General features: G+C 41.7%; 1 protein-coding gene across 1 annotated transcript; it reads left to right on the top strand.

The window, feature by feature from the left end:
• The first annotated feature begins 768 nt into the window (after positions 1-768).
• Positions 769-24,446, top strand: LOC121578431 (zinc finger protein 362). Its single transcript, XM_041892808.2, has 10 exons — positions 769-803; positions 4,149-4,285; positions 9,342-9,405; positions 11,883-12,135; positions 12,520-12,645; positions 14,078-14,414; positions 14,529-14,753; positions 15,661-15,739; positions 19,290-19,448; positions 22,458-24,446. The coding sequence occupies exons 3-10, from the start codon at positions 9,343-9,345 to the stop codon at positions 22,572-22,574; spliced, it is 1,359 nt and encodes a 452-aa protein (XP_041748742.1). The 5' UTR covers positions 769-803; positions 4,149-4,285; position 9,342; the 3' UTR covers positions 22,575-24,446.
• Positions 24,447-24,510: the final 64 nt, after the last annotated feature.

Below are 24,510 nucleotides of genomic sequence, written 5' to 3'. Positions count from 1 at the left end.
ATTTTGTCTGTCATAGTTGACGTGTACCTATGATGAAAATTACAGGCCGTCTCTCATCTTTTTAAGTGGGAGAACTTGCACAATTGGTGGCTGACTAAATACTTTTTTTCCCCACTGTATATATTCATTTTGGGGATTTGTGTGTATTTATTTGTATTGTTATCGCTGCACCTGATAAACAGCTGCAAAATATGTGTACGTGACTAATACTATTTGATTTGTTGTGTTTGTCTGTCTGTCTGTCTGTCTGTATCTGTCTCTCCATCTGTCTGTCTAGTGAAACTGGCACCTCTGTGGTGTCCTTTGTAGATTGATGTGTTCTGTTGAGAAATTAAAGCTTGTTGTTTGGCAACATTGCCATGGACAGTAGACTAGTGTTTTACATGTCTGTAACATGATCTCACAAACAGGCATTCATCACTCAGATATTCTTATCTAATAATACAGTACTGCCATCTCTTGCTGAAGCATGCACAGAGCATTCAGGTTACCCTACATCTCTGCAGTAGTGCTGCAGGTCAATTATATTTGAAGGTCGTCAATTCAGGAAGTAAACTTAAATTACAATTAAAAAAAAACATTTAACTATATTACAATTACTTCTCAATCAACTGAAGAGTAGAAGCTATTTATTTCAAACGTTTTTGCATTTTTTTTATTTTAAATTAAAATCACTTCCTGAATTGGCAGCCTTCAATTCGAATGGACCGGGATGGTCAATTGTTGCAACATTCGTTGAAAATTGTTTCATTGTATCCATTAAATGCAGCTTCTTTCTTTCCACCCCTGATCACATACAGCAGGTGAGAAATTGTGTTGCCTTGATATTATGGTGCAGACAGTTGACAGCCTGTCACACCAAAAGCTGTCATCAATTATGTTACTACAATGAGGCATCTCCTGAACCAAGTTTATATCGCTGCAATTATGTCAATTCTGAATATCTTTAGGCCTATTTGCAGTGGCGGCTGGCCGATAGAGGGGCGCTAGGGCGCCGCCCCCTTAAATAAAATTATTTTAAAAAATAAAAAATAAAAAATAATAATAATAATAATAATAAAAACATCAGTATGTCAATATTTGTGTGTTTGAAATATGGAATGCACACAGTAATATGTGTAAGATATGATAGAAAATCATATTCGCAACCTTTCCTCTGCCTGTCAAACGCCTCGTCAGCTCTGGGCGATACAGAAAGTGCCCCGAGGAGGCGGGTCTACGTAGCAGTTAAGCCAATTGCTAATTTAAGATATGAATGTATGACATAAAATGTAGTCAATAAGCGATCTTAAATCGAATCCAAGGAGGGCGATTATTTTACCGCCCCCAAGCTCGCCCCTGATAAAATAAGGACCGGGGTCCAGTGACGCCATTTTTACTAGACAACAATGGCGAACGCAAAGCGTTACTCCTCCAAGACCCAACCCTAACTCGGTGAAATCTCTCCTCCAAGATCCGTTTGAGAGGAGAACTTTGTCAGAGAAAGTTCGGGTGAAAGAGCTGGGCCCAGATCAACCTGACCTCTCAATCAGACAGCAGGCTAGCGAGAAAGGGAAGCAGTATATGCGCGGCTTCTCCCGTAGCTGGTACACCAGGAAGGCTTGGCTAGCTGGGTGCACTGATGCTAATGCTTTATTTTGCTTTCCGTGCTTGCTTTTAAAACGACGGGGTCAGATTCAGCATGGACAGGTACCGGAGTGAGGGATATGAAGCACCTGTCAGAGAAGGTAAAGAAACATGAGAACACCAGGGCACACATGGACAACTCTGTAAAGCTAGCTGTATTAGGAAGGGTGAACATTGCTACGCAGCTGGATGACGGCCACAGGATTGCGGTGAGGAAACACAATGAGGAGGTGGATAAAAACAGGCACATTCTATCCAAAATTATCGATTGTGTGAAGTTCTGTGGGGCTTTTGAGTTGGCCTTGCGTGGGCACGAGGAGACTGACTCCTCAGACAACCCCGGCATTTTCCGGGGCTTAGTGGATTTTGTTGCCTCCCTCGACAGTGTGCTGGAGGAGCACCTGAAGACAGCTACCGTTTTTAAGGGCACGTCAAAGACGATACAGAACGAGCTGTTGGACTGTATGCTGTCAATGCTTAAGGATTACATCCTGGAGGAAGTAAAGAGTGCTGATTTTATCGCCATTCAAGCTGACGAGACGACTGACGTTTCCACCCACTGCCAGTTGGTGCTTGTGTGAGTGATTATCATAGAGCCGTCACAATTATATTTGTTTTAGTATTTTAAAAGGAAAGAGAAGACACAATCAGACGTTGATAATAATGCAGGAAAGTACTACACAGTTTGTAATAATTATTCAGGTGTCCACCAGGTCAATTTCTAGAAGAGGCCTAGTTGTTATTGAATATTAACTTTATTGCTAAGTGAACAGCAGAACAAAATTATGTTGCATCCCTCTCACAAATGTAATAGAAAAAGGCTTTAAAACGTAATAACATCAGTTAATTATGTACATCACAGGTTAAAAGCAGTTACTAGACATAGTTTGTGTGTATATACACACTGTCTGTCTGTCTGTCTGTCTGTCTGTCTGTCTATATATATATATATAAGTCACTGGTTGTGTGTTGAGGGGGAATTACAGTGAGTTAAGAAGTCTGATTGCAAGTTATCAAATTAAACTTTATTTTTTGGACCCAGGGCCCTCAATTCCCTCTTTGTGTGGGGACAGCGCATCTGACGAGCAGCAACAGCCCATCAAGCGACGGAGGATGCTGGGACCAGGAGAACAACAGAGGTTGGCTATAGAGGTAAGTTGTGATGTAATTGTCAGTGTTTCCCACCTAGAACTTTTTTCAGGCCTGGTAGTATGTAGCCAAAACCCTGAACAATCAGCACCTTGGTAATCATATACTTGAGTTGGACATAGGCATGTGTCAGTCAGGATCACTTGCATCAAAATAGCTTAATTGCAAATCAAAGCTGATGATGTATCTTTTACAGGTATGTGATACCATCCTGAGTCATGCCAAAGAGAGGTTCTCCTTCACCCAGCACCTCATCAGCGCAACACTATTGCACGGAGAGTTGTTCCCACAACACAGTGTGAAGTTCCCCGATACAGCGCTTGAAACAACCGTGGAGGCGTACCCCATGTTGAACAAGGCCAAGCTCAAAACCAAACTGTCCCTCATCTATGAGAACAGTGAGTTCAAGGCTTGTAGTGGTGCAGTGCCCCTGTACCAGTTCTTCATGGAGAACAACCTTCAGAGCACTTTCACAGAGACTGCCAGCCTCCTCAAGATCCTCATCACCACACCCATGACAACTGCTGAGTCAGAAAGGTGCTTCTCTACACTGAAAAGGATCAAGACCTTCCTGAGAAACAGCATGACACAGGATCGCCTGAACGCTCTGGCCATGCTCTCCATGGAGAAGAAACTTGTCAGGGACATTCCTGACTTTAATCAAAGGGTCATTGAGAGGTTTGCCACTCAGAAGGACAGACGGGCAAAATTCCTGTACAAATAAGATGACAGACACACACACACAGAGCAGCTCTGGCCGCATGTTTCTTTGTATATAGTTGACCTTAGCATAAAAAAATCCAGTTATATATGGTACTCTAGAAAGTCTTAATAGTGTCTTTGCTAATATTACTGTATATATGTTGTTTTGTATCAATTAATTGTTGCAGTTCTGGAGCACATTAACAATTAGTCACATTTAGTATGATCATAAAATACTGTATGCTATTCTTCCAGTCAAAGGTTTGAGTTCATCCACTTGATATCCATTTCTATATTATACATCCTTTCATACAGTGTAAGATTTCCTATAAACTTTATAATAATTTCATGTTATTGTCCACTTTCCACTCTGTTCTGACAGCATGCCTGTTGCGTTGCCTGTTTACTACCAATGGTGAAAAGTTCACTTTAAATGCAAATGAAAGGCTTGGGTTTGTGTAATATGTTTTTGTGTAAGAATGCCTCAACTTTTTAATATTGGCATTAAATAATTACTGAATGTTTCACTGAGCACTGCTGTCCTGCAGTTTGTGTTAAAATATATCGCGATGGTTACAGGAAAAAAAAGTATGGCACAGCCCCACCGAGAATATTTTTCACCAGCCGCCACTGCCTATTTGTAGTTTTTATATTTCAAAAATCTGTTTCAGTGAAAGCAATTCCTCGCCTGCAGCACCCAGAAGTGAACAGTAGGCGACCCGGAAGGTCTGAACTCCGACTGAAGGCAAGCAAAAGGAACATCTTATTATTTTATAAAATATCATCAAATCTACCATCGAGGTGTCAGGTTTGTATACATTTTTTCGCATCTCTTGTGTGCAATTTTAAAAACGTTCGGCTGCAATGCTATTTTGAAAGCAGTTATCGCTACCATTTGAGTCGTCAAAAAGTTCAAATAAAAAAATACTAGCCATTACCAGTGCATATTTGAAAAGGACAACATTCTAGTCTTATTGTGCATAGCACACAGAATGCGGCAGATGAGATGCAGTTATGCTACTATTCGAGAATTCAATTGTGGATTTGCATAGCGAGAGAACCCAGTTGTCCATAACGCATTGCATTTTGCAAGGCATGATTGTTGTAGGAAGTGTCTAGTTTTTTTTCTTCTTCCTCGAGCCGGGCTATTCAAACCTGCAAATCTAAGTAAACAATCATTCGAACACTTACGCTAATGCAAAGAAATGGATGACAAATTTGCATGAATCGAGACTCGTCTACCCTTTTAGGGGAATTATTACTGTACATTTGGGATTTGCAGAATATGGCGTCCTGTCCTTATAAAAATAAGACAGGCTGCCATTTTTGTTTTCCTTTTGTCTGATTTTAAAAAATAAAACTGTCTGAGAATGTGGGAGAGGCTGTGGAGCGAGGCACCAGGGGGGATCGGAGTTGCTCTGCAGTCAAAATGCTCCTTATTTTATGTTTTATGGGTTTGCATTTTAAGTTCTAAAGTTTTTTGTATTTTTTATCTGGAAATAAACGTAGACGTCCAGATAGAATAAAGGAAAAGTTAAGTAGGCTAACTTTTGTTTTAGTTCACAAGTCTAGACCAGCCTCAAGTGATTTGTCTACCCTTATTATAGCCTGATAATTGATTACTTATTTATTTTCATAACTGTTTTAAGAAAATGATTTATAGAGCAAATAATAGCCTATATTATTCTTATTGCAAATGTGACGTTGGGCTAACGTTGCACGATTGACATACTAGCCTAATTTTCCGCAAATTGTTTGAAGATGGATAGCCTGCAGCCTATTACTTTTAATTTCCTTAAACACGACTAGCCTATACGTTTCGGTCTATAGGCTACAGTCATTTAAAAAAATCGTACATCTGACTGTCTAGAAAGCAATAGACACCATTTTGAGTGCGAAACAGCAGTATGTCGGTTTTTATTGCGTAGGGGCATGACACAGAACGATAAAATCATCACTTTGATATCGGTTCAAATCGATTTAATCCGTGCGGACACATTTCAGATTGCGGTTCTCACCACAGATGTTTCCAGCATGCAGCTATTTCTGCTATGACTCAAGTAGTTTATATATAAGGTGGTACACCGTGGCTATTTCACTGTCTGTAACAACTAATGCAAAATATTGTAATATTTCAATTGAAGACATTGCTTCCTCAATACAATTTAAATTTGTTTCAATATTGTATACTGTCAAAAATGCGGGTTTAAAAAGATCGTTCAAAACCACAGTCTGTAAGATTAGTTGTTTTATTAAAAAGTCACGTTGCTCTCCTTGAATAGCAACTAGAGCACTACTTATACATAATAGAAATCAAGCAATATTTGCACGTGGAAAGGTCATGGGAATACATTTGCTCCATTGTTAAACATTTTTGCAGTGGTCTACTATTTAATATTAGGCTCATTTCACAGAGTGTGGCTTTAATCGGAATTAGGCATTAGGGGGATTTCAAGTGGCTCAGTCAATAACAGGAGTGAAGTGTGTTAATTTCCCAACATTGATCCTGGAGACCCAAAGTGTAGGACTATGTTGGATTTTACTCCAGCTGAGTATCAATAAGAAACATAGTTAGTATATCAGATTAGCAACCTATTATCTGAAAAACACTGGTAGTCACCTATCCTCTCTGCAGCTTTAGTTACCTGGAATAGTTACGATTTCATCCATTTGATTGTCTTGCTAATGGGAGTAATTGATTTAGATTGAAACCTGCACACAGAACATTCCGGGGACTGACTACTTTTTATAGATCTTGCAGCTGGACCTGATCCAAGGCTCGATTCTCTACCATGTCCATGTTATCCCTGAAATAACCTCAAAAAGTCTGTCAGTTTAGTGTCAAATGAAATGTGATTGATTTATTGAAATTACGTCCACCATACACAAGAGGGACCAATCTAGACAAAGACAAGTCATAATAAAACAGGATACAGTCTTGGTTCTGGGGGTAGCCATGGCATAGACAGATTTCTTTCCTGTCTGATTGTTTGATTGTTGATTATGGCAGTAATACATTTGTAGGCATTACAGTCTCCGTCAAGCAGGATGCTCTACACTTTGTTCATCTCAAGGACTCTACTTTAATATAGTTTGACACTTTTCTTTGTTGCCTATGAAGCTGGTTGGTTATTATCACCAACATCAAACATGGCATATCAAAGACAGAGACTGCGCTGTCATATGGGAGAGATTATCAACTCTCTGCCTATATTCGGCTGAAGCCCAGGAGACTCAGAGTGCCTCCAGGAAGTGAAATGGACACCCTGTCGGCATTATTAAGGAAATATTTTCTGGATTTAGGTTCATATGCCTAGACATATCATTTTAGTTTCTTTTGGCTCATGCAAATGGACTGTTTTACGCTGCTGCTAAGTCAAACAGACTTCAGAATGGTGGACTGTGCCAAAACACACAATGCAAAATGGCATAGAAAGAAATGAATAAGGATTGAAAAGAGAAGCGATGGAAATAAAGCCCACAGATCGCAGACATCTATGAGCAAGCAGCAGGCTCTACCATGGGACAAAGAGCAGCAATGCCCCTTGCCCCAAATACTTCCAAATTTGACTTTTGCATAGAGAGATTGGAGTGAAAATCAGTTCAATGACATTCACTCTAAATGGATTAAATAGAACAACAGGGAGCGGGGATGTAGGTTATTTTGTTCCCTATGAAAATATTGACTACAGAAATACCATATATTTTCAAACGCCTCAACCATCAATGCAAATCTATCTTTAATCACAAAATGTTATAGGAAACTGCCAATATGGCTCTATATAGTTCACATATAATAGTTTCAGTTGTGCTCAGATTGTATGAAAAACGTATTATACAACCAGTCTGTCTCAGTCCAGATTGGGGCCTCCCATCACGTATACAGTGAGGGAAAAAAGTATTTTATCCCCTGCTGATTTTGTACGTTTGCCCACTGACAAAGAAATGATCAGTCTATAATTTTAATGGTAGGTTTATTTGAACAGTGAGAGACAGAATAACAACAAAAAAATCCAGAAAAACGCATGTAGAAAATGTTATAAATTGATTTGCATTTTAATGAGGGAAATAAGTATTTGACCCCTCTGCAAAACATGACTTAGTACTTGGTGGCAAAACCCTTGTTGGCGATCAGAGGTCAGACATTTCTTGTAGTTGGCCACCAGGTTTGTTGCACACATCTCAGGAGGGATTTTGTCCCACTCCTCTTTGCAGATCTTCTCCAAGTCATTAAGGTTTCAAGGCTGACATTTGGCAACTCAAACCTTCAGCTCCCTCCACAGATTTTCTATGGGATTAAGGTCTGGAGACTGGCTAGGCCACTCCAGGACCTTAATGTGCTTCTTCTTGAGCCACTCCTTTGTTGTCTTGGCCGTGTGTTTTTGGGTCATTGTCATGCTGGAATACCCATCCACAACCCATTTTCAATGCCCTGGCTGAGGGAAAGGAGGTTCTCACCCAAGATTTGACGGTACATGGCCCCGTCCATCGTCCCTTTGATGCAGTGAAGTTGTCCTGTCCCCTTAGCAGAAAAACACCCCCAAAGCATAAGGTTTCCACCTCCATGTTTGAAGGTGGGGATGGTGTTCTTGGGGTCATAGGCAGCATTCATCCTCCTCCAAACACGGCGAGTTGAGTTGATGCCAAAGAGTTCGATTTTGGTCTCATCTGACCACAACACTTTCACCCAGTTCTCCTCTGAATCATTCAGATGTTCATTGGCAAACTTCAGACGGCCCTGTATATGTGCTTTCTTGAGCAGGGGGACCTTGCGGACGCTGCAGGATTTCAGTCCTTCACGGCATAGTGTGTTACCAATTGTTTTCTTGGTGACTATGGTCCCAGCTGCCTTGAGATCATTGACAAGATCCTCCCGTGTAGTTCTGGGCTTTTTCCTCACCGTTCTCATGATCATTGCAACTCCACGAGGTGAGATCTTGCATGGAGCCCCAGGCCGAGGGAGATTGACAGTTCTTTTGTGTTTCTTCCATTTGCGAATAATCGCACCAACTGTTGTCACCTTCTCACCAAGCTGCTTGGCGATGCTCTTGTAGCCCATTCCAGCCTTGTGTAGGTCTACGATCTTGTCCCTGACATCCTTGGAGAGCTCTTTGGTCTTGGCCATGGTGGAGAGTTTGGAATCTGATTGATTGATTGCTTCTGTGGACAGGTGTCTTTTATACAGGTAACAAGCTGAGATTAGAAGCACTCCCTTTAAGAGTGTGCTCCTAATCTCAGCTCATTACCTGTATAAAAGACACCTGGGAGCCAGAATACCCATCATTCAGTGTGTTGGTTAGAGAGCCTGCTGATGAGCTGACAGAGAGGGAGAATAAACAAGGCCTCATGGGTATTTCCATTCCCATGAGAGGATCCCATGTGTGACTCACATGTTTTTCTTCTTTTAATAATTTCTTGCTGATTTGAATCCTCTGCAAATTCTCAGCTGTCTGTGGGCAACGGTCGAAAGTTGTGACTCAGAAAAGTGTGATGAATAAGCTCTATACTTAGCTACAGTGCATGTGGAACTGGAAACAAACTTCTGTGGTGGACATGATGAAGGAAGAGGAGGGGAGAAAGTTAGAATGTAGTTCCATTTACTTTGAATCGTGAGGCTAGAATACAAAACATTTACAAACATAAGCCCAGTGTTTGGCAAGTGGCTAAATGGCAAGCATTAACAATATATACGTCTATTGCAATAAGGCTATTGGATATTCATAAACTGTTTATAAACTCATATTAAGTGCTGCAAACATTTGAATTAATTGTATGATGCTGAATAAGCTGTGTTGTTGTTGTTATATCTATTTATATGGACAGTGTGCAGAATATAATATTTAAATCTGGTTTGTTTGTCACAGGATGGCTGAACCTCGGTTTAATAATCCCTACTTCTGGCCTCCACCACCGACCATGCCTGGCCAGGTGAGTACTAACTGTCTAGACTCTACCCTCACATTCAACAACAGGATGGTTAGTATAGAAGAGGATGAGGAAGAAGATGATGACAGTAGGCAGTAGATTGGGAGATTGTAAATTATTATTCTAGGTAATGTAACATTGAGACCCATGAGCAGTGAAAGGTATTTTGCCTGCTTGATTGTCATGCAAATGTCCATGTAAAGTATGCACTATTTTTACGAATCACTTGAAGAGAGGACATACATTACTGTTAATGTACTTAGTTTACATTGTTTAGTTATTTTCCTCTGAGTCCATTGGAGGGAGCCAAAGCAGAACAAATTAACCTCTACGGGATCACGGTTTCCCGTATATGGGACTGTTGAGCTAACGTGCACTAATGTGATTAGCATGACTGTTGTAAGTAACAGCAAACTTTCCAGGACATAGACATGTCTTATATGGGCAGAACGCTTAAATTCTTGTTAATCTAACTGCACTGTCCAATTTACAGTAGCTATTACAGTGAAAAAATACTATGCTATTGTTTGAGGAGAGTGCACAACAACAAAAAACGTATCACGGCAACTGGTTTGATACATTCACCTCTGAAGGTAAATAATGTACTTACATTCAGTAATCTTGTTCTGAGGGTCCCAGAGATAAAATGTAGCATAGTTTTGTTTGATAAAATCAATTTTTATATTCAAATGTAGGAACTGGGTTCTACAGTTTGAACCCTTGCTGTCTCTGGCTCCACACCCACCCCACCCGGCCATCTAGATGTGTGAAAGTTAGTGTATAAGCTAATGATCCATCATGTATGACATTCCTGGGAGTGTGTAAACTTACATTTTGTATTTGCATATCATTTTTGTATGTTCTCTATAGTTATGTACTTGAAAATGTATCAATTGACCAATTCGGCACATTTGGGCAGACTTGATCCAAAATAGTCCAGTATTGCAACGCTTCACTGGATCAATCTGAAACTTTGCGCACACACAGTGGCCAAAATCTAAATTGCACCTAAACTACAATATTATATTGTGGCTTTTCTCTTGCATTTCAAAGATGATGGAACAAAAAAACAAAAAAATAAGAATGTTTTTTTGTTTGTATTATCTTTTACCAGATCAAAATGTGTTATATTTTCCTACATTAATTTCACATTTCCACAAACTTCAAGGTGTTTCCTTTCCACTCTACTCAGCAAATTGGATGTAGTCTATCACAGTGCCATCCGTTTTGTCACCAAAGCCCCATATACTACCCACCATTGTGACCTGTACGCTCTCGTTGGCTGGCCCTCACTACATATTCGTCGCCAAACCCACTGGATCCAGGTCATCTATAAATCACTGCTAGGCAAATCCCCGTCTTACCTTAGCTCACTGGTCACCATAGCAACACCCACCCGTAGTCTGCGCTCCAGCAGGTATATCTCACTGGTCATCCCCAAAGCCAACACCTCCTTTGGCTGCCATTCCTTCCAGTTCTCTGCTGCCAATGACTGGAACGAACTGCAAAAATCTCTGAAGCTGGAGACTCTTATCTCCCTCACTAACTTTAAGCGTCAGTTGTCAGAGCAGCTTACCGATCACTGCACCTGTACACAGCCATTCTGAAATTAGCCCACCCAACTACCTCATCCCCATATTGTTATTTATTTTGCTAATTTGCACCCCAGTATCTCTATTTGCACATCATCTTTTGCACATGTATCATTCCAGTATTAATACGAAATTGTAACTATTTTGCACTATGGCCTATTTATTGCCTTACCTCCATAACTTACTACATTTGCACACACTGTATATATATTTTCTGTTTGTATTTTTGACTTTATGTTTTGTTTACCCCATATGTAACTCTGTGTTGTTGTTTTTATCGCACTGCTTTGCTTTATCTTGGCCAGGTCGCAGTTGTACTCCTGAGTGGCGCAGTGGTCTAAGGCACTGCATCGCAGTGCTAACTGTGTCACTAGAGATCCTGGTTCGAATCCAGGCTCTGTCGCAGCCGGCCGCGACCGGGAGACTCATGGGCGGCGCACAATTGGCCCAGCGTCGTCCAGGGTAGGGGAGGGAATGGCCGGCAGGGATATAGCTCAGTTGATAGAGCATGGCGTTTGCAACGCCAGGGTTGTGGGTTCGATTCCCACGGGGGGCCAGTATAAAAAAATAAAATAAAAAAAATGTATTCACTAACTGTAAGTCGCTCTGGATAAGAGCGTCTGCTAAATGACTTAAATGTAAATGTAAATGAGAACTTGTTCTCAACTGGCTTACCTGGTTAAATAAAGGTGAAAAAAAAAATTTGTATCAGGAATATGCATATCCTTGCCTCAGGTCCTGAGCTACAGGCATTTAGATTTGGGTATGTCATTTTAGGTGAAAATTCAAAAAAAGGGTCAGATCCTTAAGAGGTTAATGTAAGCCCACACAGACGTTAACTAAGGACTGTTCTTCTGTCTCTGTGTGTTGTTGTCTCCCTACTGTCAGCTGGATAACCTTGTGTTGATCAACAAGATCAAGGAACAGCTGATGGCTGAGAAGATCAGACCACCCCACCTGCCGCCTTCCACAGTTCCCTCCCAACAGCAACTGCTGGGGAATCCTACACAGACAGAAGGTGGGCAGCATGTCCAGATGTCAGTTCAGAAACTGCAGCAGATGCAACAACAACTCCATGCCCACAGCCCGTCCCAGCCAGACATTGCACTGCACGCCCGGCCGGCCTCCAGCTCTGTTGCAGGTACCCTGACCGCCCCCACCTCACTTCACCAGGCCAGGCTCCACTGTCATTGACCACCACCACCACTCACACACTTCTATTCTCAGAGGCGGTTCACATCAGAATGCATCTCTACTGTATGTCATGTGATCACACCCCCTCCCATCCTCCTTAATCTCATCAAGTGATTGGCACACATCCCCTCACTTTTTATAAATACTTTTTGTGTCACTTGTAATTATTGTAATAGGCCTACTTATAATCTTTTTCTATCGTTGATAGATGGATGGGGAAAATACTTATTGAGCCTTGTATGAGCCAGGCTTTATATTTCCTGTTTAATTTTCTATGGTAAGAGTTTTTTTTGTTGGTAAATTCTGTGAATCTTCTGCACATCTCTAACAGGACGTATTCTTGGTGATGTAAACTTTAATCTGGATGATAAGACAGCTATAAAAGCTAGAGGATTGTGGGAAGACTGGCATTTGCGTCAAATCATAGACCAACCCACTAGAACGAACCACCTGTCAGGTAATCACATAATTTTTTGACACAGTAATGCCCGCCTGGCACTTAGGGGAGACTGGGGTTAGTTGAGCCAAAGGGGTAAGTTGAGCCACGCTTGTTTCTAGGAAACCATACACAAAATGTATCATTTGACCAAGGTCATCATTTCATGGGGCGGCAGGTAGCTTAGTGGTTAAGAGTGTTGTGCTAGTAACCGAAAGGTCGCTGGTTCTAATCCCCGAGCCGACTAGGTGAAAAATCTGTCGATGTGCCCTTGAGCAAGGCACTTAACCCTAATTGCTCCTGTAAGTCGCTCTGGATAAGAGCGTCTGCTAAATGACAAAAATAAAATAAAATAAAATAATGGAATCTGTGAAGGAAGAAACCACATGGAAAAAGTGTTTAGCAAGTTAGGTCCCAAAAAAATGATTTTCACCACGTCAAATGAATTTATTGTGTTAGAGGTTTCATGATGCTTGTATCTAAACCAAAGTAGGTAATTTTAAAATTGTTCTATACATCAGTTGGGGTCTCTATAAGCTTCAATATGAGGTCTTAAACTTAGCATGAAAGTGCATCCTTGTAGCTGTGTGGGCTAATATAGTCAAAATGTTTGCCTTGGGATAAGTTCAGCCAATGTTTGAGCCAATGGCAAGTTGAGCAAATTTAAGCATTTTCTTCCCAGGTGTAATGCAAGGCATATGAGATAACAACAGGGCCTGGCCTGTGTTAAGTGTTCAAAAAAAGTACAAAATGTTTGTTAGGTGTTAAGAGATGCTTAAAATGATTAAAAGGTGATTGTGTTGAATTGTGTTTGGGAAATAAAGATAGACATGGTTTAAAAAGGTAGTGGTAATATTTAATTCATTACAGAAATTTGTAGGCGGCTTTACTTACCCTGTCCCCCATATCCGGGGTAATTTGTGCCAAGAGACCACTTTTTTCGGACAAGCTAGGTTTTCAAAACTGTAATGTTTACATGAATTCAGATTATTTCCAGGGATCCACAACATCCTAAAATATATGTAGATATCTTTGTTAGAAATAATACTATATTTCCCTTGATGGAGTGATGCTGAATGTAAGAAACGGCTCAACTTACCCAACTCTCCCCCACACGGAAAGAGAGGCAGACTTCTATAGCCCATTCCAAGATTCCTGTACTGTTGGCCTTTAGACTAATCCAGGCCTCTCAAAATGTGACAGGACTTTTGGCGTATCAACGTGATTTCAAACTACTTCAGCCAACAACTAGGCACACAGAGTATTCCTATGTTGAGCGAATAACTAAAAGGGAACATGTCAATAGTTAATTGAGCATTGTCTCTGAAAAAGTATGCAAAAGTTTAGGAAGTAATCATGTAACTGACTACATTCTTCTGTTGGAGATGACTCATGACATAATAATGTAGTGATTATTTAGTTTGAGTGTCATTTTTACCTCTTGACTTGCCAGGTCTGGCACTTTCCTCTCGAACGGGCAACCATAACACCTCAGAGGCCGTCACTCTGACCACACCCACCTCCAACAGCCAGAGCAGACTAGGCGGAGCCCCCTCACCACATCATGTCCTCTCAGGCTTGGCCAGTGGCCCTGGGATGGAGCAAATCAAATGTAACGGAGGCCTTGCAGGACTGCTGGGGCCCCCTCCCAAGATGGAGGGGCGAGGGCGTAAGAAGATAAAAGCTGAGAACGGTGGTGGCTCTCTGTTGGTGGTGCCTTACCCCATCCTAGCCTCAGGCAACGACCAATCCTGCCACACCATCACCCCCAAAGAGGGCAAATGCTACAGGCATGAGCACACATTAACCTTTTACAGACTGCTACATTTTGATTATACTCCAAATGTCTTACTGTCATATTGATTGCTTACTGTGTCTTCCACGTGTGTGTTTGTTTTGTGCAGGTGTAAATCGTGCCCGCTGACCTTCTTCTCCAAGTCAGACATGCAGATCCACTCCAAGTCCCACACAGAGGCCAAGCCTCACAAGTGTCCTCACTGCTCCAAATCCTTTGCCAACGCATCCTACCTGGCCCAGCACCTCCGGATACACCTGGGCGTCAAACCTTATCACTGCTCCTACTGTGAGAAATGCTTCCGCCAGCTCTCCCACCTGCAGCAGCACACCAGGTCAAATCATGGACTAATTTGATCATTAGTTTGGTACTGTTTTCATGTACCCACCAACTAGGTTCTATAGTGTAGTGATGATGATGCTTAGTGATGATGATGATGTATCTTTCCCAGAACCCCAAAGTCATGTGTGTACTACCCTTTTAAAGTGTATTTACCCTAGTGTTAATTATGTGTTCACTGAGTGTGCAAAACATTAAGAACCCCTTCCTACTAATGAGTTGCACCCCCCCGCCCCCTTTTGCCCTCAGAACAGCCTCAATTCGTTGGGGCATGGACTCTACAAGGTGTCGAAAGAGTTCCACAGGGATGCTGGCCCATGTTGACTCCAATGCTTCCCACAGTTGTGTCAAGTTGCCTGGGAGTCCTTCGGGTGGTGGACCATTCTTGATACACACGAGAAACTGTTGAGCGTGAAAAACCCAGTAGCGTTGGAGTTCTTGACACAAACCTGTGCACCTGGCACCTACTAACATACCCCGTTCAAAGACACTTAAATATTTTGTCTTGCCCATTCACCCTCTGAATGGCAGACATACACAATCCATGTCTCAATTGTCTCAAGGCATAAAAATACTTATTTAACCTATCTCCTCCCCTTCATCTACACTGATTAAAGTGGATTTAACAAGTGACATCAATAAGAGATCATATCTTTCCCCTGGATTCACCTGGTCAGTCTATGTCATGGAAAGAGCAGGTGTTCTTAATGTTTTGTACACTCAGTGTATATATTAAGGTATTTTCTGACTTTATTGAACCGACAGAGAGAGAGGCTTACAGTAGGGAAAGATAGAGAGGGGTTGTGTCAAAGGGCAGTAGCCCGGATTTGTACCGACACCTTAGACATGTGTGCCAGATGCTGCGGCCTCATTAAATCTCCTCTTTACTATATATTTTACAGGATTCACACTGGAGATCGGCCCTATAAATGTGCCCATCCAGGTTGTGAAAAAGCCTTCACTCAGCTCTCCAATCTGCAGGTATGAACTGGACGGGATTTTCAGTTAACCTCATGCTCTGTCTTTTAACCACATCCTGGTCTTTTAACCACATCTCTTGCTCCCCGGCCACAAGATTTCCATCAACTTTCACACACACACTTACACAAACATCAACCCTGTTCTAGTTTTGAAGCGTTGATTTCGAGTTCCCTTTCAGTCAGTCAACTTCGGTACAATTTACTATGGGGGAGTCACACTCTCGCGACTTCGGTTGAAGGATCTACAATCACGCCTGACAAGGCCAATGCAATCCGCACCTCTCTGGAAGCCCCACCTTCCACAGGTGATAAGCGTAAGGCTTCATTCCTTCAATTATTCCGCTTTTCACCTCGGTGTGAACAGGAACAATTTTAGCGTGAATCACGCTACTAAAATAAACAATTGGAACAAATCAAATTTTATTTGGCACATACCCCGAATGCAATAGGTGTAGACTTTACAGTGAAATGCTTACTTACAAGCCCTTTCCCAACAATGCAGAGTTAAAAAGAACATTTTGCACAAAAAAAAGAAGAAATAGTAACACAAAAAATAAAATAACAATAACGAGACTATATACAAGGAGTACCGTTACCGAGTCAATGTGCAGGGGTACGAGGTAGTTGAGGTAATACAGTTGAAGTCTGAAGTTTACATACACTTAGGTTGGAGTCATTAACTTGTTTTTGAACCACTCCACAAATGTCTTGTTAACAAATTACAGTGTTGGCAAGTCGGTTAGGACATCTACTTTGTGCATGACACAAGGAATTTTTCCAACAATTGTTTACAGACAGATTATTTCACTTATAATTCACTGTATCACAATTCCAGTGGGTCAGAAGGTTACATACACCAAGTTGACTGTGCCTTTAAACAGCTTGGAAAATTCCAGAAAATGATGTCATGGCTTTAGAAGCTTCTGATAGGCTAATTGACATAATTTGAGTCAATTGGAGGTGTACCTGTGGATGTACAGTGGGGAGAACAAGTATTTGATACACTGCCGATTTTGCAGGTTTTCCTACTTACAAAGCATGTAGAGGTCTGTAATTTTTATCATAGGTACACTTCAACTGTGAGAGACTGAATTTTATTGCATGACATAAGTATTTGATACATCAGAAAAGCAGAACTTAATATTTGGTACAGAAACCTTTGTTTGCAATTACAGAGATCATACGTTTCCTGTAGGTCTTGACCAGGTTTGCACACACTTCAGCAGGGATTTTGGCCCACTCCTCCATACAGACCTCCAGATCCTTCAGGTTTCGGGGCTGTCGCTGGGCAATACGGACTTTCAGCTCCCTCCAAAGATTTTCTATTGGGTTCAGGTCTGGAGACTGGCTAGGCCACTCCAGGACCTTGAGATGCTTCTTACGGAGCCACTCCTTAGTTGCCCTGGCTGTGTGTTTCGGGTCGTTGTCATGCTGGAAGACCCAACCACGACCCATCTTCAATGCTCTTACTGAGGGAAGGAGGTTGTTGGCCAAGATCTCGCGATACATGGCCCCATCCATCCTCCCGTCAATACGGTGCAGTCGTCCTGTCCCCTTTGCAGAAAAGCATCCCCAAAGAATGATGGTTCCACCTCCATGCTTCACGGTTGGGATGGTGTTCTAGCAGCAGCGTATGTGAAGAGTGTGAAAGAGTGTGTCTATGTGTGAGTGTGTGTGAACGTGTGTGTGTGTGTTGGAGTGTCAGTGTAGTATGTGTGAGTGTGTGGGTGGAGTCCAGTGAGTGTGTGGGTGGAGTCCAGTGAGTGTGCATAGAGCAAGAGAGTTAGTGCAAATAAAAAGGGGGGTCAATCCAAGTAGTCCCGGTAGCCATTTGATTAACTGTTCAGCAGTCTTATGGCATGGGGGTAGAAGCTGTTCAGGAGCCTTTTGGTCCTAGACTTGGTGCTCCGGTACTGCTTGCCATGCGGTAGCAGAGAGAACAGTCTATGACTTGGGTGGCTGGAGTCTTTGACAATTTTTAGGGCCTTTCTCTGACACTGCCTGGTATAGAGGTCCTGGATGGCAGGGAGTTCGGCCCCGGTGATGTACTGTGCCGTACGCACTACCCTCTGTAGCGCGTACGGATACCAAGCAGTTTCCATACCAAGCGGTGATGTAGCCAGTCAAGATGCTCTCAATGGTGCAGCTGTAGAACTGTTTGAGGATCTAAGGGCCCGTGCCAAATCTTTTCAGCCTCCTAAGGGGGAAGAGGCATTGTTGTAACCTCTTCATGACTGTGTTGCTGTGTTTATGACCTGCTCCAATACAGCACCGTCGATGTGAATGTGGGTGTGCTCGGCCCTTCGTTTCCTGTAGTCCATGATCAGCTCCTTTGTCTTGCTGACGTTGAGGGAGAGGTTGTTTCTGATCTCCTCCCTATAAGGTGTCTCATCGTCGTCGGTGATCAGGCTCACCACCGTTGTGTCGTCACCAAACTTAATGATGATGTTGGAGTTGTGCGTGGCCACGCAGTCGTGGGTGAACAAGGAGTACAGGTGGGGACTAAACACACCCACCGTGTTGAGGGTCAGCGTGGCGGATGTGTGGTTGCCTACCCTCACCACCTGGGGGCGGCCCGTCAGGAAGTCCAGGATCACGAGACACGAGACTGTCTTACGTTGCGCCAACTAAACTGTCCCTTAGTGGTAGAGCGTGCTCACCCCCTGGACGTTGTGTGCTGAAGTTTGTATGGTTCTCAAAGTTTCCTAATCACAAACAATTAGTTATTCTTCAAATTGCTTGACTTGGCTATAGCATTAAGTAAGATGGCTAGCACGACCGAAATGACGAATGCTAACAAGCCGGGTTCTGGTTCGCGAACATGCCCCAATGAATTAAAAGATACTCACGTTTGTTGTCTTGTATGCCTCGGCTCGGTGCATGCTCAGGCTGCCCTCGCTAAAATCAGTTTGTGTGCGAGACTAGTGGATGGCTGGCACTGTTTCCCTACTAGTCCGCCGTGCAGGTTCTCTTGACAATAGTGTAGCATTCTTTAAGGGGCTTGACGGTTCCGATAGTGACTTCCTCTCCCGGGTGCCCGTACCTCAGCTGAGTCTGACTTGTGGGAAGCAGAGATGGTTTGGGTCATTGGTCGAGTCGAATGTCTCCCGGCTCCTGTACGCTCTGTCACCGGTTACGGGAGGCTTGATTAAGCACCGCTTGCCTCTCTTCCCAGAAGGTTGCGGGTCCCACCTCGGTGATCCGGTCCTACGTAAACTTTTGAGACCAAGCTAGCTAACAAGCGCTGCATAGCATGTCCCTGGTTGCAGATATTTTATCCAGGTGGGACCCTGGACCTTCTGTATATTGACAACCTTTGGAAAGAATTGTATTTTTACTGTATTATGTTTTGAGTTATAACATGATTGGATTTTCAGCATGATTTTCCTCCATTTCCATTCCCACCTCTCAGAATTCTGGTCAGATGATGGTCTGGTTTGACAGGAAGTGCATTTGTAGCAAGATAAAGTTTCCCTACCCTGAAAGTCTAGACAAATAGGTCTGTGAATCGTGTAATGTAATCACTGTGTCTGTCTGTTTCCCTGCCTCAGTCTCATCAGAGGCAGCACAACAAAGACAAGCCCTACAAGTGTCCGAACTGCTACCGTGCCTACTCGGACTCCGCCTCACTGCAGATCCACTTGTCTGCGCATGCCATCAAAAACGCCAAGGCCTACTGCTGCAGCATGTGTGGCAGAGCCTACACCTCAGTGAGTAGGCTATGGGGCAGCATGAGCTGATGTTTTCACAGGATGTGGGCAAACATTGTCAACGTCGTTAGCGACGGAGTCCTAGTGTTGTTTCTTAATTCTCATTCAATATATAAATTGTATTGGTACTGTAGATCAACACTCTAGACCAGGGGTGTCAAACGTACGGCCCGCGGGCCGGATTTTTTTTGAAGTATAAAAATGCGCTGCAATTTTTCAATTAAATAAACTGCTGTTCCAATTGCGTCCACTGGATGGCGCAATAGCAATTGTGTTAAGCAAGCAAACTGTTTATACCGGGGCAGAGCAAGTAGGTCAAGCACGTGCAGCCAATGAGCTACTTTGTTTTGCCCGCGATATTTATTACGGCTTCTACTTTTAACATTATGTGCTTTGGCACCCTCATTGCCCCAATATGTCTCTGTCAAAAAGAGAAAAGTGGACGCAGAGTGCAGAGTGTTCCAAGAAAAAATGGTCATCCTATTTATTCACGGAATTGAATGGGAAAGCTGTATGTTTGGTGTGTTCAGAGCATGTTGCAGTGCTGAAAGAATATAACCTTCGTCGCCACTATGTGAGTCTTCATGCCGACAAATATGACAACTTTCAAGAACAGCGGAGAAGAGAGAAGGTGAATGAACTGTTGGCGGGTCTGAAGAAACAGCAGTCTGTGTTTACTCACAGCCGAGACATCAGTGACGCTGCAGTGAAAGCTAGCTACCTCATTGCTAATGAAATCGCAGTGGCTTCAAAACCATTTAGTGAGGGTGAATTTGTAAAAACATGCATGATGAAGGCAGCGGAGATTGTGTGCCCTGAAAAGCACCAGGCTTTTGCAAATATCAGCCTGACAAGAAACACAGTTGCAGACAGGATTTCCGATCTTTCAGTGGATTTGGACAGCCAGTTGAAGCAAAAAGTAAAGTCATTTATTGCGTTTTCGGGTTTGCAATTGATGAAAGCACGGACATTACAGATGTTGCACAACTGGCCATTTTCATCCGCGGAGTTGATGACACATTGACCGTCACCGAGGAGTTCGTGGAGTTGGTGCCGATGACAGATACAACGACAGCAGCTGATATTTTTACCGCACTTCGTCGGCGCGCTGGACAGGGTCGGAGTGGACTGGTCCCGCGCTGTCAGCCTGGCTACAGATGGTGCGCCCTCAATGATCGGGAAAAAAGCAGGCGTTGTGACAAAGTTCAGAGAGAAAGTGCAATCTGCAAATGGAGGACGTGATTTTTTGACTTTTCACTGTATTTTGCACCAGGAGGCTTTGTGTTGCAAGTCATTAAAGATGGATAACGTCATGAAGGTGGTCATCCAAACTGTTAATTTCATCCGATCCAGAAGCCTGAATCACCGTCAGTTTGACAGCCTTCTCAGAGAGAAAGACCACATCTATGGCCTGCCATACCACACTGAGGTAAGATGGTTAAGCCGAGGTGCTGTGCTGAGGCGTTTCTTTGATTTACGAGAAGAAATTGAACAGTTGATGGAAGAAAAGGGCAAACCAGTGTTAGAATGTCCTTCCGCAGAATGGATGCAGGACCTTGCATTTATGGTGGATGTTACAGAGCACCTGAATAACTTGAACAAACAGCTGCAAGGGCGCAACAAAGTTGTCACGCAGTATTATGACAGCATACGTTCTTTCAAGTTGAAGCTGTCATTGTGGGAGACGCAACTTGCCGGTGGTGATGCAGCTCACTTCCCCTGTCTGAAAAATGTGTGCGTGACCCAACATGTGGCAGACATGAAGCGGTTCAAAGATAAAATAACGGGACTGTTACGGGAGTTTGAGCAACGCTTTCAGATTTATGTTGATGTTTTTATGTTGATGTGCTATTGTTTTAAATTGATTTTATTTGTATATTTAACCTATTCTTGACTCTGTGGTTCTTGCACTTGTTTGGGGAACAGGATTTCATTATTTGTATCTACATTTCTGCCTGAGAAATGACACCCTGATATAGTTCTGTGATCTGTGATATACTTCTGTGAATCACTGAGGCATTGTGTGTTTGTGTGTTCTTTGTCCTCAGAACTTTCAAATAACTTGAGGTGTTTTATGATTAATAGTGATGTTGTGCTTTTGGACACTGTCCTCAGGCTCCAGCTTTATGTTTATATGTTTTTATGTTGATGTGCTATTGTTTTTAATTGATTTTATTTTATTTGTATATTTAACCTATTCTTGACTCTGTGGTTCTTGCACTTGTTTGGGGAACAGGATTTCATTATTTTTATCTACATTTCTGCCTGAGAAATGACACCCTGATATAGTTCTGTGATCTGTGAAACAGTTCTGTTAATCACTGAGGCATTGTGTGTTTGTGTGTTCTTTGTCCTCAGAACTTTCAAATAAACTTGAGGTGTTTTATGATTAATAGTGATGTTGTGCTTTTGGACACTGTCCTCAGGCTCCAGCTTTATGTTTATATGTTTTTATGTTGATGTGCTATTGTTTTTAATTGTTTTTATTTTATTTGTATATTTAACCTATTCTTGACTCTGTGGTTCTTGCACTTGTTTGGGGAACAGGATTTCATTATTTTTATCTACATTTCTGCCTGAGAAATGACACCCTGATATAGTTCTGTGATCTGTGAAACAGTTCTGTTAATCACTGAGGCATTGTGTGTTTGTGTGTTCTTTTTCTTTAGAATTTTCAAATAAACTTGACGTGTTTTATGATTAATAGTGATGTTGTGCTTGTACTATTTTGGACTCACTGTCCTCAGGCTCCAGCTTTATGTTGTATGTTGATCGTATTAAAACAAAGAAAACAATCTGAAGTTGTTGTTTTTAAGTTATATATACCAAGATTTTTCCGGTCCGGCCCACTTGGGAATAGATTTTCCTCCATGTGGCCCCTGAGCTAAAATGAGTTTGACACCCCTGCTCTAGACTCTTTTTAAAATTACACTTTTGGGGAAGCATTTGTACCTCGTTGTCTACTGAGGCTTGGTGTTAACTGAACCTTTATTTGATGTTTGTCCTCAGGAGACCTACCTTATGAAGCACATGTCCAAACACACGGTGGTGGAACACCTGGTGAGCCATCACTCTCCACAGAGGATGGAGTCTCCAAGTATCCCCATACGGATCTCCCTCATCTGAGCACTTCACCCTGACACCCTACCCGACACCCATGGAGGAACCCCCTGTAAGGTTACCCCTCCACTTAAGCGTAATCAATCCCAGATATTGGCTTTTATTTGTTTGTATTCCCCCATGTGGGTTCCAAAAATGTGTCAAACTGTATTTGTACCTTATCAAGAGGTATACTTTCTTTCTTTTTTTACACCTCCTGTCATCTAAATGGTGTGGTTGGTTAATGTTTGGGACATCCAAAGATGATTTTACAGCACTTTCAGGCCTCATAGTATTGGCCAAAAAGGTTTTTAGTCTACTAAGACTATAAAAGGCATTGCTCCAGGCAGCTAAAAAGTTAACCATAGGTGTTATAATGCATTATAGGACCACTCCTATTTTCTTTTTATATTGTCCTTTTCTCTCTTTACTCTTTGCAAAAGTATATTTACATTGGGAACTTTACCTTCCTTTTGGTTAGGTCAACTGACCAATGGCCATTAAGACGAATTCCTAAATCATGAATCCAAGTATTTGTTTTTGCCACTCCTAATGTCAATGTTTGCATCATTTTGTTACTTAAAAAGGAATTGTTCTCATGTAAGCTTTATCACGTTTAAGTATGTCTCTTAGACACAATGCACACAAAATACTTTCCAATTGGAGGGTCAATACCTATGTTTTATTGTTGTAGTTGTATTTTTCATCTTGTTGATGTTATTGTCCATGGTATTAAAAAGGACACTGCTGAAGGCAATCCTGAAAAGCACCAAAATATATTTTTAATCTGATGTTGGTATTTGTAGAAACTCAGCATGTAAGAGTAAAAATATTTTGGTTCGCCTAATTTATGTATTGAAGAAATGTAGCACAAAAAATTGTCCATTATGGAACTGATATATTTGTTGGTTCAAGCCATTCCAGTACCTGACAGATTTTCAACAAGATTTTAATGGAGGCAGACAACTAATTTCTTCAAACACACATTTTATTATAGTTAGAGGGTTCAATGTGACTCGATTGAACCCTCTACCATTTGTCATGCTGTGGTAAATGACATGCATGAGCTCTGCCTGTGTGGTACAAATATTTGTTTACCGACGTTGATGAGGAAGGGGTCTCCTCATATTTCCTTTTATCTTACCTATGAAATAGGAATGAAACGTACAAATACGAGAATTCACAGGTTTGCAACCAAATGAATGTAATCCTTTTAAATTGTTATATTTTCCCCATGTCTGCCAGTGATGGATATGGTGTGCTATCTGGTAGAAAATGGCAGAGCACATTACAAAATGTGATACCTCCTGGCCTTTCATTGGTTAACACCTGTGAAACTCTGCGAAGAACAACATGTGTTGCCTCCTCACTGTCTCCTTTTCTATTGAGTGATTATTTGTACATTTATTCTGCAGCTATGTCCTGCAGGTTATTTTATGCCCTTTAATGTTTGAATTGAAAATTAGTAAATTGCTGTTTTGGGTGTCCCATGAAATATGTATGGATATCTTTATGTACTAAAAGACCTCCTTGTGTCTTGTAATCATTTTGCTCTCATGTCTAAATATGAATGATTAACATTTAGTTAATTTTATACGCATTTAAGCCTTAACTTTATTATCATTGTATTACATTTTTATTTGCCCCATATTGATGCTTCTCTGTACCCAGTGTTTTATGCATTTTTATTTCATAGCATGGAATATACTGTAAATAAACTATATTAACTGTTAACCCCTTTTCTATAGTAAATGATTATATAGGTCTAGCTATTATTACAAAAATCATTTTTTCATTTGTCATGCATTGTGGTACCATATACACATTACACACAGTCAAGACTTAGAGTGAATTGACTTTGTGTAAGAATTAGCAAAAAATAAAAGTATGAAAATGTTCCAATAGTTTTGGATTCTTTTTATTGGCCAATATGTCCTTACATAATAATGTATAAATTATACTT

The sequence above is a fragment of the Coregonus clupeaformis genome, chromosome 12 (assembly GCF_020615455.1).
Source record: "Coregonus clupeaformis isolate EN_2021a chromosome 12, ASM2061545v1, whole genome shotgun sequence".
NCBI lineage: Eukaryota > Metazoa > Chordata > Actinopteri > Salmoniformes > Salmonidae > Coregonus > Coregonus clupeaformis.
The sequence above is the reverse complement of the archived record's forward strand: the minus strand, read 5'-3'. Positions and strand labels throughout refer to the sequence as shown.